The 18,488-nt window shown below is 35.7% G+C and overlaps 1 protein-coding gene across 4 annotated transcripts in view; it reads left to right on the top strand.

Moving 5' to 3' along the window:
- ADGRL4 (adhesion G protein-coupled receptor L4) overlaps positions 1 to 18,488 on the top strand; it is a 112,660-nt gene that overhangs the window by 80,619 nt on the left and 13,553 nt on the right. For all 4 annotated transcript variants that reach the window (XR_003525241.2, XR_003525248.2, XM_027625481.2 and 1 more), the window contains exons 11-13: positions 412 to 615; positions 2,645 to 2,865; positions 2,989 to 3,055. Coding sequence is in view for 2 of the 4 variants with exons in the window: in XM_027625481.2 (XP_027481282.1) it covers positions 412 to 615; positions 2,645 to 2,865; positions 2,989 to 3,055 (492 nt within the window). In the remaining 2 variants the exon portion in view is untranslated. The remainder of the gene's footprint in view (positions 1 to 411; positions 616 to 2,644; positions 2,866 to 2,988; positions 3,056 to 18,488) is intronic.

Here is an 18,488-nt window from a genome sequence, read left to right as displayed (position 1 = left end):
TTTAATGTGTTTTAGATGAATTGCTGCATAGAAATAAGACTTGTTATCACCACTGATAAATCTGTTTTAATTAACCATTTTCACATTACAATAATGAATTGCCTTTCTAATATCATGAAACTGATGACGATAACATTGTTAAACCATACACTAATATATACTATGCCCAGGAAAAAAAAGCACTAATTACAGAACTTTTAAAGTGCTACATGATTTATATCAGATTTCCCTGAATATTGAGCATTTTTGAAGGTACAAAATTTTTCTCATCTAAATGCACATTTGTATTTTTACATTTTATGAACATTTTGATTAATGTTTCACCAAAAAAGGAAGTTCATTATATGTTGTAGTTCCTTTGACAAGTTACTGAGTTATTCTCTTAACAGCTTTATTATTATTTTCCCTTAGGGTATTAAAGATTATAATATTCTTACAAGGATCACTCAACTAGGAATAATTATTTCACTGATTTGCCTTTCCATATGCATTTTTACCTTCTGGTTCTTCAGTGAAATTCAAAGCACCAGAACAACAATTCACAAAAATCTCTGCTGTAACCTATTCCTTGCTGAACTAGTTTTTCTTGTTGGGATCAATACAAATACTAATAAGGTATGTAGCTCTCTCTTACTCTCTATTTTGTTTTCTAAATTTGTACTTTCCTAAATATATATGTCATAGAATCACGAATTATAATTAAGAGCTTAAAGGGCAAATGTACCATATACTTTATTCCTAAGTCTTTTCTAAGTTTGCTAATGCTAACATACCTAAAACCTGCCTTTCAATTTCATTAAGCACAATGTCCCTTGTTATGATGAATCATTGGGACAAATGAAAACTTAGCAACATACTGAAGAAATAGCCTTTTTTATTTTTTGCTTTGTTTTTTACGTGGGCATTAAACAAAGGCAGAAGGGACAAAAAGAGAATTAGAAATAAAAATTTTATCTTAACACAGGGACTGAATAGAAAAGCAGTGGGTTCACAGGTTGAAATATGACAAATTGGCTCCACCTAGTCACTGCACTTTCCTAACTACCTATCTCCCCCCGTTACTGATGGAGGGCCTTACAGAACAATTTCTATATTGTGTTAGTCTGGGTCCTCCTAGAAGCAGACATTAAAATGGAATTCAACGTGCAATAAGTTAATTAGGCAAAATGGCTGAGAGATAATGGGAAGAGAGAGACTTGGAGAGCCATCCGACCAAGATGCAGGTCTGACCCCCAGTAAAGGAGAGAAGGAAGAAAGGACAAGTAGTAGGTGGAAGCATTTTACACAGCAGTGCCGTTCTCAGGAAAGCTCAGCATGGTTGCAAGGAGTCCTTTGAGAAGACCTTGAGCCAGAGTCACGTGGCAGGGGACTCCTCTGTGTAGCAGCCTGTGGGAAAGAACACAGCAGCTAGAGCTCTAGGTCAGCTGCCCTCCATGCAGGTAGAGACTAGAGAAGTGTATCCTCAGGACCACAAGACATTAAGTTGCCTCCATATTTCCATCCCTGTTAGAAATCTTTCAAATACTGACACTAATGCCTAGTTATCAAGTTCTTCTTCTGAAGTAGATGCCACCAAACATCTATTTTAAATAGTATACCCTAAACTATAAACTTCATTTTTTTTTTTTTTTTTATTTTGCAGGGGTAGTCCTGACACCTGCCAATTTTGTACCACCCACTATCCTCCAGTGCCTATTTCCTCCTTCAGTTTCATCTCCCCATTACCCTTACCCCAAAATATTCCTTAGAGTGTTTATTTTCAATTCTGTTTCACCTCTCAAGTTCTTCCCATTTTCAAGCCATATGTCAATCTTACTTCCTGACTAAAGTAGTTCCCAAATTTTGATCACTAGTGACCTTTCTGTTCTCAACCTTATATAGTACTCCCAATATATTTTAGTATATAATCTCATTATGCTTGGATCGTACTCTTTTTGATTAAGTGCAATAGGCATGTAAGTGTGTATTATGTTCTCTTTCCAGCAATAGATATTGTTAGTTCTATTAGTGTGTTAACTGTACTTCTTCCTCTGTTATTTCTTATAAGCCTAACTCCAATTCTATGTGTGAAGTACTAATAAATAATATCTAACTGAAATCCATCTCAAATTTGCCTGATAATCTTATAACTTAAAGTGACTCCGTAATGGATATTTTTGCAAAATATATCATCATTTGTTTTATAAACTTAATGTTTGCCACAATAATCAAGACACTTATTATATTTCATTTACCATAGTATTAGCAATAATTTTCATTCTTTGAGCATGAATAAAATTAAGGAGAGGAAAGGCATCTCCAAAACAGAAATTAACTTAAATCATAACACATTCACTAAGATATCATGGTTTACATGTGACAAATCCACAACTTCTCACATGATATAAATGTATAAAAGCATAACTCTCTGGACAAGAACAGTAACTTAGTTCTATCACGGGATTTCTTCACAATTGAGGCTTCACATTGATGAAGCTCAGCTGGAAGTGGGACATCTTAAAAAACTGGCACTTGATGAGAGGATATTTTAACATGATCAAGCATTATATCAAGTGGCATAATTTGAGGAGAAAGTCAGGATTTTGTGTTATGCTAATGTGAAAGCAAACAATGCTTATGGTTTCTTTCTTTCCTTGATTTCTAGCTCTTCTGTTCAATCATTGCCGGGCTGCTGCATTATTTCTTTTTAGCTGCCTTTGCATGGATGTGCATTGAAGGCATCCACCTCTATCTCATTGTTGTGGGCGTCATCTACAACAAGGGCTTTCTGCACAAGAATTTTTATATCTTTGGCTATCTCAGCCCGGCTGTGGTAGTTGGATTTTCAGCATCATTGGGATATAGATATTATGGCACCACCAAAGTGTAAGTTAAGATGATCTCATAAGTATTTGAAATGCAATTCTGAATATGCTCCATGTATCATTGAAAATGCTGCTTTGTGAAGTACGTACAAACATATTTATAGATTTATTATTTACTTTTCAGATGTTGGCTTAGCACAGAAAACAACTTTATTTGGAGTTTTATAGGACCAGCATGTCTAATCATTCTTGTACGTATATTTAACATTGGTTGGAATTCCAAAAAGTGATGATTAAAATTCACAGCAATCGGGCATTACTCTGAGGGAAAACAATAATTCTGAGCACAATACAGTATGTCATTTATTAACATTTTATACATATTCATCATGATTGAGAAAAACATATATATAAACACATATATAAACACATACACACACACACACACACACACACACACACACACACATATATATATATATATATATATATATATCTTAAATTCAGAGGTATTACAATTCATCTGCCCCTCCTGGAGGAGGAGGAGATATTTCTGCATAACGTATAGGAAAAGCATTTCTCACTTATCAGTAATGTCTGAGCATACTTCAATACTGAGAGTTTGCCAAGCAGCTGATAATCTGGCATTTCAGATGTTTACAGTATTTAATCTTCTATCAATGATCAGTGATCCTTGAAGATTAGACTGTCATCTTTATAGTTTTATCATCCTCATGCACCCTGTCATCATGAAAGTGATTTTAAACTAAACTGCGACATCAGAGACAAGAACCCACTATTTCTCATGAGCAGACAAGTCATATATTGATAGTCCCATTTCAGTGAGGAAGAGGGCCTTTTAATTCTTATTGGAAGTGATTTCAAACTTACAAATTTGGCAGGTGTTATATGTTCCTTTCTAAATAAAGACATTTTTAGATGTCTCAAGAGCATTTCTAAGTGCTGTAAGTTTTCAAAGCCATTCTGAATATAAGAGTCTGTCAATGAACCTGGGAGGTCTGACAAGGCTCTAGAATGGAAAGAATTGTCAGCAAAGGAGCTGTGACAACATTTTGGACAACTTTGTCCCAGATGTTTTGACCATAAGCTAGCTATCTTTTTTGAATTGTTTTTTCCCTCACTCTTTCCCCTTGTGTTTTTGTGGTTGTAAGGAAGCTGCTAAATGGAGAAAGACTTGAAAGGTAAAGCAGAGAATTTTCACCAAGGCTTAGTTTTTAATGGTATGGGTGAAATAAAGTGAATTCGGAGGCTATATTTCCTCATCATCACAGAAAATTGCTTATAATTCTCCCAACGAATCCAGTAATATAAAAAGAAACCATTGGCTAGATTTCAGCTAAAACAATTTCAGAGTTAGTTTATTATACTTCCAAAATTTTCAACCCACATGAGAATATAGACTGAATGTTGTCCCTTCCATATACTTTCATGTGTTGTCCTGATAGGAATATTTTGTGTAAACACACTCTCTATATATTCTGATTTTCCTGGTTCCATCTCTACAGAATGGACCGTCTCTGATATTGTTTTGTACAAGTGAAAGTTCTTTGGATCAGTAATTCTTATAATTAAGATGAAAAGTAGTGGGCCAGAAATTATAGTCAAAACAAGAAAAATAGGAGTATTTTTCTCTTAAGTAAGAAATGGAAAGTGTTCCCTGAAGTTGTTTTTTACTTTTGCTTATGTAAGGGAAAAGATAACTTTAGATTATCTTATAGTGAAGTCTACAGATTTTAGATGGGCTTATCTAAAAATGAGTCCTGCTAACTTTCCTAGAAGCCTAAATGAATAACATCACACTGTCCTCGTCTGGAATTAATGGACCTATTTATCTTCCATAGTTTCAGTATGATAATCATTCCATTTAACCTTAGGGTCAGGCTACTTAAGAATGGATGAGGCCCCTCAGTTTTACTCTAAAACTGAATAATGTTTATCTTCTTTAGTATCTTTAAAAGCAGCAGAAATTCCTTAATTACTGAATTGAAGTGAATTCATTTATTCTAGTTATTCCTGCTTTTCTGGGCTAATCGTGGCTAATTATTATTATTATTGTCACTGTTATTACTGGTTTTTTCTTGTTGTTATTATTCAGCTATATGTTGTTGTCAATGTTATTATTCAGCTGTATGAGACAATGTTAGGTGAGATACATCCTGTTGTCCCAGAATAGTATACATCTTTAGTTCAGAAATGAAGTAAAAGAAATATTGGGCATCAAACATTTGAAAAAGGGCCACTAACAGTTTGGGTCTGACACTTCCACGGGTCTGATAAAGAGACAGTAGGACCAGCTGTAGCCCCGTAAGAGGAGTGGAGATGGAGGCCCCTGGTCAGGGATAGCGGTTTAAAACTAGGAGTCCTGGGCGCACCTGAGTGGCTCAGTCAGGTAAGCGTCTGCCTTCGGCTAGGGTCATGACCTCAGGGTCCTGGGATCGAGCCCCACATCTAGCTCTCCTCTCAGCGGGGAGTCTGTTTGCCCCTCTCCCCCTGTGCTCTCTCCCTCTGTGTTCTCTCTCGCTCTCTCTCACATGAATAAATAAATAATCTTTAAAAAAAAAAAAAAAAGAGTCCTTGACCTTTGGAGGAGAGCAGTGTTCTTTATGAAAAGCTTTTCTTTTAGCTGCCAGTGAAAAACAGGCAGGGGCTCCCCTGTCTTTTGGAAGACAAGGTGTGGACAAGTACTCTGAAAGGTTTGTAGAGAATGGGAGCAGAAATATAGTAAGAGTAAAATTATTGTTCTGATCCCAGATCAAATGCCAGTGTGACTGGATTTTCACATCTCGTTGATATATAAGAGCAGAGCATAAAGAGCCAATTTTTATGCTTGACATATGTCCCCTGACTTTGGGCCAAATCTGAATATAGAGACTAGACCTATTTTTGTTGGAGTTTCCTGCAAACTGCATGCCTACTGGAGTATTTTTTGATAGCAGGGAAGGAAAGGATTATTAGATACCATGCCTAGGAATAAAATGAGGAAGGAACACATAAAACTTCAGGAAAAGTTAGAGAAATGGACAAAAGTTGTAGGGTTGCCCAGAAGGTTGCCAGGTCAAAGCAAAATTATACACAACTAAAAGAATGGGTTCAATAAAGGTGAGGTTAAATGGTGGCATGACTGTCCTTCTCTGAAGAATAGAAGGGGCCAAGATGGAAAGGAAATTCTATAAACACCAAGAAAATCACATATACTATCTAAGTGGAGGCCATCACATAAGCCAAGATTACCAGCAATAGTAGGAACCAAACTAAACCGAAGTGATGTCATGAAGCTCCATCAGCGAGAGATAATCAGGCCCTTCTAGCCTCTAACAACAGAGGAGTTGAGCTTTATCAATGAAGGGACAGCATCTGAGAACCAACTATGCTGCCCCACGCTCGTCTACATAGATCTACTGAATTGAAAGTCATTATCCCAGGGCGCCAGGGTGGTTTAGTCAGTTAAGCCTCTAACTCTTGATTTCAGCTCAGGTCTCGATCTCAGGCTTGTGAGATGGAGCACCGTGTTGGGCTCTGCACGGGGCATGAAGCCTGCTTAAGAGTCTCATTCTCCCTCTCCCCCTCTGCCTCTCTCTCTCTCTCTCTCAAAAAAAAAAAAAAAAAAATCATTATCCTATGTCTGGGTGTACTCTGGTAGGTAAGGATGCCAAGCCATGTAATTAAGTTTGCCAGGTTAATTGGCTGTTATTGGGCATGATGGGAGAACAAAGGAAATATCAGAATTATCCCCTGCCCACTATAGTATCAATGAGGATAAAGCAAGACAAAACAAATAACAAAGAACAATATATAATAAAATATAAGTGATACTGATAAGATGTGGGAGAGATCAATATGAGCATGACAATCATTCAACAAGTCTTCATTGAGATAGATGAACTTGTTTGTAGATGGGGCAAGAAGTAAATTTGGCTTTACAGCGGATTCTTAATGTGAATTTAAGTGTCTACCAAGAAGCCCCAAAAACTTATCAGATTTCCCTTGAAGGTAAACAAAGGGCACAGACAAAATGGCCACCATTGTGCATAAGACAATGCCAGAAATAACAAAATTATCATCGTCTGTCTGTTATTAAGAATAGTCAAGAACCTGAGGTGCCTGGGCAGCTCAGTCAGTTGAACATCTGACTCTTGACTTTGGTTCAGTTCATGATCTCAAGTCCTGGGATCCAGCCCCGCAGGTTGGGCTTATGCTCAGTGGGGAGTCTGCTTCTCTCCTTCCCTGTCTCCCTCTGCCCCTCCCCCCCACTCATCTGTGCATGCCCTCTCTCTCAAATAAATAAATTAATAAATAAATAATCCAAAAAATAAAAAGGATAGTCAAGAGTCATCATTTCATGGATTCATCACATCCTAGTCTAGATGCCACAAATTATTTACAAGTTTTTCTTCCATAAACTTACCCATTTCTTCTCCACTTTCAGGATCAAACTATTGCTATCCCTTCCTCATATTCTAGTATTTATAACAGGAATTTTTTTTAATTTACAATTTATTAAGCAGCTACTACTCAGAGCTAATAGTCTCCACAAATCACCCACATTGTTATTATCTATTCCATTTTATAGTTAACAAAAAATAGGATTTGATTCAAAATGTTAGGAGATTGGCTCAAGGCTTTAGGTCTACTGAAACTTGAAACTAGAGCCACCTTTTCATTTTACCTTGCCTCTTTTGCAATTTCCTTATTGACCTATCTTTCTGCTGCCATTCTCTCCGATTTTGTTTTAACCTGTCCATAATAAACAGCCCCAAACTCAGCTCAAACAATGGCAACTATCAATAAAAAATAACATTAATGTTAAACACTATTATGTTCCTGACACTAAGATAAACATTCTCTTCTCCATGTGTTGTTAGCACATTTAATCTAATTCTTTAAACAATTCAAAAATGGCTGCATGTGTGTGTGTGCGCGCGTGTGCATAATTATTTTATTTTGAAGGTGGAAAAATTGAGGCATAAAGTGATTACACAGCTTGATTAACAGCTAGTAAGTATCTGAGCTGAAACTTATATTCATGAAGTTGCCATGGCCTGCTTTCTTAATTCCAGGGCTGATATTCCCCTTTGCCTATAGGCCAAATTCTATATGCTGGAATGTCAAGTTCTCGTGATGTAGCTGAACCCAGCCTATTTTCAGCTTTTTTTTCCCCACACTGCTTAACCCCACAAAACAGCTCCTCCAAAACTTTCATCCTTATTAGAATACTTGCTGTTCTTGAATATCTTCTTGGTCCTTTGCACTCAGTAATCCTACCACCCTGTGCACAGTTCTGCCTGAAATCTTATCATTAATTAATACAGGACTTGATGAAAACTTTTCCAGATTTGTAACTAATCTCTTTCTCCAATGTATTTCCATAGACTTTTTATTCAAACCCTCCATAGTGCTTTCAGTGCTCTGTTTTGTTGCACACGGTAATTTTCTGTGTGCATTACACTACGCATCCCCTACCTCCAAACACCCAGAGTTTCTTCATTTACTGACCATATCTTGCTCAATAATCAGTGTCATTGTGGTGCACAACCTTACTGGCCTCCACTCAGTAAATTGCAGTTATTCTCTACAGAGCAGCATTCACATTGCATTCTCTATGAATCCTAGACGATAAAACTGACTCCTTTTGGTCACCCCAGAATATAGAAGTATTTAGTAAGTCTTTAGTAATTATCTCTGTATTTTAATTAATCTGTTAATAAAAACCATAGTAATGAATGAGGCAGGAAGAAACACCATGAGATCCTTAAGCAATGTGACTGCTCTGTGTCCTGGGTTTCTAATACATAAAATAAAGATACCAGGGCCAGCCCTACACACAACAAGGCTATGGTAAAGGCAAAATGAAATGTTTTAGGAAAAGCATCCATTCTTTAAATTTAAAATAGGAAAATGCACAATCATTTGGAGGACATTTTTGGCTCTCTCATTTATGCTTTTTGTATTAAAAAGTAAAGATGAATTTTATTTTTTTATTTTTTTTTAAGATTTTATTTATTTGACAGGGAGAGACACAGCAGAGAGGGAACACAAGCAGGGGGAGTGGGAGAGGGAGAAGCAGGCCTCCCGCTGCACAAGGAACCGAATGCTGGGCTCGATCCCAGGACCCCGGGATTATGACCTGAGCCAAAGGCAGCCGCTTAACAACTGAGCCACTGAGGTGCCCCAAAAAATAAAGACGAATTTTAAAGCCATGGTTTGCACAGCAAAAAAATTGTATGCAAGGGAATGTATGTTTGGCCAATATAGTGTGTATATGTGTGTATGTGTATACATACATATATATATATATTTAAGCATAGATCCTAATTTTTAAAATATTGGTGAAGATATGACAGCATTTGTTTAACCACAACAAGATATGATTATAATATACGTACCTGTTACTTCCTGGAATTTGTTAAAAGTCTCTAGTACACTCTGCCAGGGAAAGTTTAACCGAAATTAACACAAAGTGTAAAATATTTTAAGAAAAACAATAAAAATTTAATAGAAGAAAAACACAGGATAAAGACAAAATGTAAGTGAACATTCAAATATAAATAGATGATTAGTGGTGATTTCATTGTGCCTAGGCTTCAGTGAGGGATTAAATTGGTTTCGTGACTTTCTCTAAACAAATCTGGGAAGACCCGTACTCCAGAGCACGTCTCTGTAGAGCAATGGCCATACCTGTCATTCATACATGGAATCCTTGCATTTCTTCCACGGAGTAGGGACTAGGTCCTGCAAATGATATTTGCTTGTTTTTATGAATGGAAACCCTGGAGCATGTCTGGTTGGAGATTATAATATAAAATGCCTTTAAGACAATATGTAAATGAGTAAGAACTGAATGAGATCAGCACTGGTGGCTTTTTCTACCCCTAGGTGTGTTGTTTCAAAGGAATATTCACGCTTTTAATCTACTCTGATAAGTGTTAGCGATTTAGGTATTTGTTTGAGCAGCAACATTCCCTGCACTGATGAAATGAAAGTATTTCCTTAGGTGTTGACTCATTAATATTAAGGAGCTCTTAGAATTCTGAAGTATGAACCAATGACCCCACGGATTCTATCTATGAATCACTACATTTAAAATGTTAAGATTTTAACTATACATAAAAAGCCCTAGCCATGCTTTTGAAAGATTGAGCTGTACAAAAAAGAGGCTTCTAAATCTTTGTAAAGCAAGCTGCAAACTGAAGATAATTTCCATAATTCATTTCTTTCTTCAATATTTTTCGTCTTTAATGCTGAATCCTTTCAACTAAAACTGCACAAGCAATTAGATTCAAGTACACAAATATTAAAAAGAGTTGTTGAAAATAATTTAACTTTTAAGTAGAAATTGAAGTTTCCCATAGACATGTTCAGTATTAAACAATAGAACTTGCTTGATTGAGGCAAATACTAATTACGCTATGTCCAAATAAGGCCTTTTCTTTTAAAAAATGTGAGCTTTCATTTGAATTTAAATCGCGACCCTTATAATTGAGTGTTTCTATATTACTTCTCCTACCCCCTTCTCTTTAGGTTTGCCCAGAATTCCACTCAGTTCTTTGTAGTGGCCTCCTCTAATGGTTCTTCCTATGTCCTCAATCTCTTAATTCCCTTTCACCAGGAAATGCCTATTAAAACCTCCTCAAAAGTGAATTCCTCACATACCCCTTACACAACAATGTCTATGTATATTTATTATTATATGAGCTATTATTACATTTTTTAATTTCACAAATTGCCCAAGCTTGAAAGAAATGCAAATATTACAAGACTAGGCAAGGTAACAAGTGGATATTTTATCCCACACTCATATTTTTCATGACTACTCTTTTCTTAATATTTGCTCTGCATCCTTCCAGACCTTTGGTATGTGCACGCGCATGAACACACACACACATACACATTTATATAAATTTAGGCAAAGAAATTGATGACAAATTCAAAAAACCTGAATCATTTATAACCTGAAATAAATATAACACATTCATCCTTATTTGTTATAATATACAATTCTACCATTTTTATCATTGCATATTACCCATATTATGCTCTAATTTATTTTACCACTTCCTATTGATGAACATCTAATTGGTTTCTAATACTTCCTTATTGTAAATAAGACTGCATGCCCAGAGAATTCCTGTTCCAATACAGTTACATATATCCATTATATAAAATTGTTAAGAAATGCTTCTTAAAAGTAGAAATGCAAGTAGAGACAGATTTTTAAATTTACAAACTGCCTCCAAAACATTTACTTCAATAGGTACTTATACCAATAATATTTGAGAATGTCCCTTTTCTGACATTTTTGTCAACACTAGATATTATTGTCTACTATAGTGTCTAAATACCTGAACTGGAATACGTAAACCCAAGGGAAGGATTATGATAGACCAGGGTTCCACAATCATGGCACCATTGACACTTTGGACCAAATCTCTGTTGGAGGACCCATCCTGTGCATTACAGGGAGCCTAGCAGCATCTCTGGCTTCTACTCGCCAGATGCCTATAATAACACCACTACCACCACTGCCTAGGCATGACAACCAAAGAAGTCTCCAGTACGACCACATATCCCATGCAAGATGTTATCCCGGATTCTTTCTATTAGAAAATACTAGTCTAAACTTGGATATTAAGCAGCTTTTATAGGAGTGCATTTTGCAGCTTTCTTTAAACAGCAAAAGTATAAGAAAAAGAATTAAAATCATAGTTTGGGCAATGTCCTTCAGATAACCCCATTGAAGCTGTATTAGAAACACTAACCATGGTAAATTTTACATGTTGTGGATAACAGCATCAACATTTTAATTACATCTTTTAATTTAATGGCAGCATATTTGTTAGATGCATCTTTTAGTGACCTCTGTGGTTCAAGGCATTTTAAAATTCTAACCGTTTCTTCATATTATATATTAATAAGCATTTCAGTGCCTGTAACATTTTGTTACATTTTTGTATTATTCCAACCTTCTTGAAACAATAGGTAGCTAGAATTTTAAAAAGAACGAGTTAAAAAAAAACTTAACATAAATAATACATTTGTAGTTTCCAATGTACTCTCATATATGGGAGTTATATTCTTAACTGGAAATCCCTTCACAGAAAATCTCCTTGGGATTTTACTAAAAAAATTTCATAAAAATTGAATAACTTTATAGAAATTAGAGATCCAAAATAATATATTGAAAAAAATCCCTTAGGTCTCTCAAGCCCAATTAGAAAAAACTGGCCAAGGTGAAATTCATCACTGGTATTTTTTGAATAAATATAGCTTTACAGTGAAGGATGTTACATCATGATATGGTGAAAGTGAGTTGGTCGTGCAAGATGTCATTAGAATCATTATTCATTTTACATTTGTATAGTCTTTTAATCTTTACAAAACCCTTTTAACACCTCAGTTAATCCTCACAAAAAGCTTTGGTAGTACAACAAAATAAAAATAGTGATAGCCGTTACTGAGAGATAATGTTTTACTAGATTTTCAGTAGATCTAGTAACTATAAACTTATCTATTTATAAATACCTATGGGGGTTCTGCTATTTATAACTTTTTAAAGAAGTACACCAATTCCTTGAGAAGAACTTGTTACACTAAAGCAAATCATGTACATTCTTATGTAAGCAACAGATAAAACTTTAAGCTTCTACTTACTAAGAATTCATAAAAATCCTTAAACTTGGCTAAAAGCTCAGTACATGTTCTGATCGTTGTGATACCTCTGATCTTCCTCCAAGCGTAAAACACTTCCTGAAGCTGGTCTGCAACAAAAGTGAGCCCTTTGAATCAGTCTTTATTAGCATGTGCAGAGATCTTGTTCTACACATGAGAAAATATTTAATCTTCCCTCTAAGTATTTATTATATCCCTTGGTCTCCTTCAGTATTCTCTGCAAAATACAAATGACTTACTCTAAGAGAATGGACTATCTGTGTGGCTCTGTCTTGATTTCTTTTTCTCATAGGAAAATGTTGTCATGTCTAGTTTCAGAGTTTCCCAAGAAAGGAACACTTAAAATTCCTTCTGATAAAACAAAATAAAACATGGCTCGCAATGATATCTGATCAAAAAGAAAGCTCAAGTTGTTCACTGTTAGGGCACAGCCTTTACTCGTTAGAGCTTATTTCACACTTATTTGGGTAACAGCCACCATTTTGTCTGTATTTTAAATGAAAACTTAGGCTTAGTGCAGCATTAGTGAAGCAATTTACTCAGGATCACCCAGCTACTGAGTGGTGGAGGCAAGTTCATGCTTTCCAGAGTCACATTCTGCAGTTTTCACTACTACATATCCTTTCCTTTTGAACAGAGCAGATTTTGTTAGGTGCATGAAGAACGTGTCCCCATCTTCCAGATTCCACAAATGGTTTTAGGGTAAGTTGTAAAGGACCCTAGCAACTACAGACCTTCTAGAAATTATTCATAAAATTTCAATTGTTTATTTTACTTAGTGAAGGTGTCAAAATAAATTACTTTCCATCTTGTTGAAAATGAGGGAAATCTTGTCCAAAATAAATATCTCTCCCCCCATTTTATTTTGTTTTATCTCTAAATCTTGCCAAGAATATCCAACAGCTAACCAAAATGCCCTACCTAAAATCATGACTGTATCAGACTATAGATCAATATGCAGAATACAGAGAGTCTGGAGGTTTACTGTTCTATTAATTGATATTCATCAACAAGTAATTCCAATGCCCTGTTTGACATCTAATTGTTCAAATTCCTTCTTTTCATTTTCTCTCAAGAAAAAGCTGAAAGCTGAGTATAATGCTTCACTCATTTTTAATTGTCCTTAATTTCATATTTCTAATTAGAAGATTCATTTTTTAGAAAAAAAAGTCTTTGGAGTTCTTTTAAAAAAATTTTTATGATTTTATTTTACTAATATTTATCAATATAGGTAGTATTAAATCAAAATAAAAGTACAGGTAGTATGAAAAGAAAAAACCTGGGAAAAAACAGGGACAACACTTTGAATATTTCAGAATAGGTCAAAACCTTATCAAGTATTAAAGACCCAGATAAGGCTGTGCTAGTAACTGAGGGGATATAAATGGAGAGGAGACACAAAAAGCGTATCAAGCAGACATGTAAACAAACAAGTCTAAGACAACACATTAGTGTGCTTGAGGTAATATTTTGGAAAAGCAAATCTGAACATTTCTTTACTCCTTAATTACATCTTTTTTGATTTTATTGCTCTTGGGGTCAAATCTAAAACTTTTAACAAAGCCTTCCATAAGGTGACCATATTCATTTATCAGTCACCAAAATCTGGACCTTTTTAGGAATGAAAGTAGGTAATAAAAATCACTCAAGTTGGTTTCATTTTATTGATGGACCTATAAAACAGCTCTATTCAAAAATCTATTTCCAAAAGTAATTTTTTTTTTTCTACACAACACCGGTGATTTGGAATAGAGCACCATGTGCCTGGACAATGTGGCCATTTTGAATCTTTCTGCCACTACCCCCTGATGAGGAAGAAGGCAGCTGTCCCTAACCACTCACGTATTTGAGTGGAAGGTGATGCTCACACCATATCTGGATAGGGTCTGGAAAGAGAGGGGGGATATTGCTGGTTGTCTTCCATATTTGAGCCCCTGTGAAGGTCAAAATGGTCACTGCACATGTGACTCTCACACAGCGCCCCAAGAGACATGTCCCGGTGGAAGTGGAGCTTACCAAACTTCCCTGGGCTCATCTTAATAATTCAGATAAATGCTAAACTGAACAGAACACTGGGCTACCGACATTAAAAATACTGTGGCCAGCAAACGGGGATAAAGTGGACACTTTACTTAGGAGGGAGTGCCATGTTCTGGCCCCTACCTGCTGATCAGCCTCATCTCCCACGGCCCTCCCATGGGCTTTTGTGTTGTAATCACGTGGCTTTACAGTTTCTGAGAGGTTCTATGTACCTCCCCATCTCAGCGCCTCTGCCCTAAAACACTCCCGATCGCAGCCCTCCACCATCCCTCCGTCTAGGTAATTCCTGTTTGTCTTCAAGTTATCAATTCAAGCAACACTTTCTGAGGAAAGTCCTCCCTGACTCACGGATCTATAATGTATTTTGTTGTCATTAGATGCCTTCAGAGAAATCCACTTTAAAAAAAAATACTTTCCTCAATTTATAATTACACATGTATTGATGTGAATAACTGATTAATAACTGATTCATATCTGTCTCCTCCAGGAGACTATAAGCTCTGAGAGAGAAGCTTTATGGATTTTCTCTCACTATATTATCCTTGAGGTTTACCAGGTAGTAATTACTCAGGTAATTCTGCTGGTTAAATAAATAAATGATGCACAAAGCACAGTATTTAGTCAAAAATATTCATTCCTTTCTCCCAAAGAAATTTAAAGAAATCATCACCATCATGGAAATGGGATTATTTTGAGAAGTCTTCTCAGAAAAGATAATACATAAAGCATTCATTATAGCACATCACTTTTCCTTCATTTCTTTTCTCCTTAGAAATGATTGCTGTATGTGTCTGTCTACATCGATCTATTTATGACATGCTTTCACTTGGAATTTTAACATTGGCATATTACGTTTAACTGAATAAAATGAGGTCCTCGCCAAATAATGTGAAAGGTTTTCAAAAGCAATCTGACTGGTAAAAAGTGTACACCATGGGTTCTTTCTGTGCCCTGGATTTCTAACACAAAGATAATGTGCACAAGGATAATGATGCCAACCCTATATACAGTGCTACTGTTAAAAAAGAAATGAAATTATAAGAATAAAAGCATCCTTCAAAAGTTAAAAAAGGAAAATTTTTAATAATTGGAGGACAATCTTATGTCTCTTCTATCTTTACCTTTAAAATTGGCAATAACTTGGGGCACCTGGGTGGCTCAGTCGTTAAGCGTCTGCCTTCGGCTCAGGTCATGATCCCAGGGTCCTGGGATCGAGCCCCAAATCGGGCTCCCTGCTCAGCAGGAAGCCTGTTTCTCCCTCTCCCACTCCCCCTGCTTGTGTTCCCTCTCTCGCTGTGTCTCTCTCTGTCAAATAGATAGATAAAATCTTTAAATAAATAAATAAATAAATAAATAAAAATAAAATTGGCAATAACTTTATTTTTTTAAAGATTTTATCTATCTATTTGAGAGAGAGAGAGAGAGAGAGAGAGCACACGTGAACACTCATGAGCAGAGGGAGGGGCAGAGGCAGAGGGAGAAGCAGACTCCCCACTGAGCAGGGAGCCCAATGCAGGGCTTGATCCCAGGACCCTGAGATCATGACCTGAGCCAAAGGCAGATGCTTAACTGACTGAGCCACCCAGGTGCGCGCTGTGAATTGTGTTAAGACTGATGAATCACAGACCTGTACCTCTGAAACAAATAATACATTATATGTTAAAAAAAAAAAAAGAAGAAGAAGAAGAAGATAATAGGAAGGGAAAAATGAAGGGGGGGGAATCGGAGGGGGAGATGAACCATGAGACACTATGGACTCTGAGAAATAAACCGAGAGTTCTAGAGGGGAGGAGGGTGGGGGGGATGGGTTAGCCTGGTGATGGGTATTAAAGAGGGCATGTACTGAATGGAGCCCTAGGTGTTATACGCAAACAATGAATCATGGAACACTACATCAAAAACTAATGTATGGTGATTAACATAACAATAAAAAAGAAATGTATAGATGAAAACAAAAATAAATAAAAAAAAATAAATGGGAAGTAACAGTCAACTGCCCTGTGTGTGTGTGTGTGTGTGTGTGTGTGTGTGTGTGTGTGTGTATTTTTTACTAACCTCTATCCTCTCTTTCTAAAGTAAGTATACACAAGGAACACGTTTCCTTGCTTATATCTTAACAAAGGAGATTTCATCACTGGGTTTTCATTGTCACATTAAATGGAACAACTGTTGTAAATGTTCTTCATATGTAGTTTTTTTCATTCACCTTTGTTCCTTTTCTAATATCTCGCTATGGCTTATAACCATCTACAGTTAAAACCAGCTACAAAAATAAGCCCATGGAATTCACTTACACCCATGGAATCACTTTATCAATCATGCTTATACATTTCTAATTCCCTCCACCTTTTGCTTCTATTTTAGAGACAGTAAATTACTCTTCTAAAAACCGAAAAAAATAAAATTCAGCTATTGAAATATTCCTAATGGAAACATGTTAAAAATACGAAGTGTGAATTTTTTAATGCCTAAGGTGATTATATATTGGGATGGGATTTCTAGCCATAATAAAATAGAGCAATTATTTAGCTATTACTTGAAGAGATGTGGGAAGATATTTTCCTAATGAGGCAGTATTCTGCCTATTTGTGATTAAGACATTTGTTGTGACCTACCTGTGTGCTCAAGACTGTGTTTAACAAATACACATCATAAAATCCACGGGTCTGTAATTTCTGTTAGGTGCAAAATATTGCATATGCCCAAGGTACCCACCCATAAAATAAAGGAGGTGTAACTTCATCCTTTCCCTTTATGCAAAATTATTCCTAGAGGGTCATTACATTTTGATAATGTGTAATATATCCCTCAGTTACTATTGCTATATCTATCTATGGATAATAGATTTCTAATAAGATACTGTTTTGCCAAAATCTGCAAGATGTGAGACAAAAAAATATATAATTTTTTAAATGATTGATCAAATTAGTGGATGAATGTTCTTTTACATAGGCCATAAAGAATGGTATAGGTATATTAGGTATAACATCCTTCATCCTTTTATTCATTCAACAAATGTTTATTGAGCATTTTCTATGTATCAGACATTGTTTTAGGCCTTGGGAATATGTCAGTGAATAAAATAGAAAAAGACCCTTATGGATCTTGAATTCTAGACCAAGAGTCATCAATGGCCATAGTCTGTTTTTATAAATATTTTTTTACTGGGAAACAGTCACATTCACTTGTTTGTGTATTGTCTTTAATGGTATGGCAAAGTTCAGTGGTTGTAATAGAGACCATATGGCCCTCAAAACCTAAGCTATTTACAACCTGTCCCTTTACAGAAAAATATTCCTGACCTCTGTTCTATACTAGAGTGATTTAAGAAAAGATAACTATCCTCCCCCATAAAATATCCTAGAATATCATACTGGATTGATGAAGAATTTGTTTCTTATATTTAAGGTATCTGGTAACTTTATCTGTGGATTGCCCTTTGAAATACTCCTACCTCTTCTATAAAATTCTTGAAGATAGCCAGATTTTTGACCTGGAAATTTCAGTTCTACCCCTAGAGGGGTTTCAACAAAAAATGAGAAGTTATTTATATGAACAATAAATGTTTGACTTATTGTTGAATGATATTACATTCATACGTTGATTACATTATTACTGACTACCTTATTTTGCTGACATTATTTTAAAGGAAAGTCCTGAGAGTAGAAAGAGATCATCTGTTTTCTATTGAGATCATATTGCCCAAAATAAAGACTGAAAGATCTAAGATCTGATATAAGGTGCTATTTATAGGTCCAATGAGACTACATCACAAAATCATTCTTATCCAACTGTGAAGTGAATATATTATATTTACCATTGGGCATGTCAAATATTGAGACAATTCAGAAGAACATATTTCCATATAAACATAATAGCCATTAGTGATAATTGATGCTTGTTGAGAACTTATATATTGAGCACTAGTCTAAGTGCTTTATATTATTTAATACATAC

Source organism: Zalophus californianus, chromosome 4 (genome assembly GCF_009762305.2).
Source record: "Zalophus californianus isolate mZalCal1 chromosome 4, mZalCal1.pri.v2, whole genome shotgun sequence".
Classification (NCBI taxonomy): domain Eukaryota; kingdom Metazoa; phylum Chordata; class Mammalia; order Carnivora; family Otariidae; genus Zalophus; species Zalophus californianus.
This window is presented reverse-complemented; position numbering and strand designations above follow the sequence as displayed.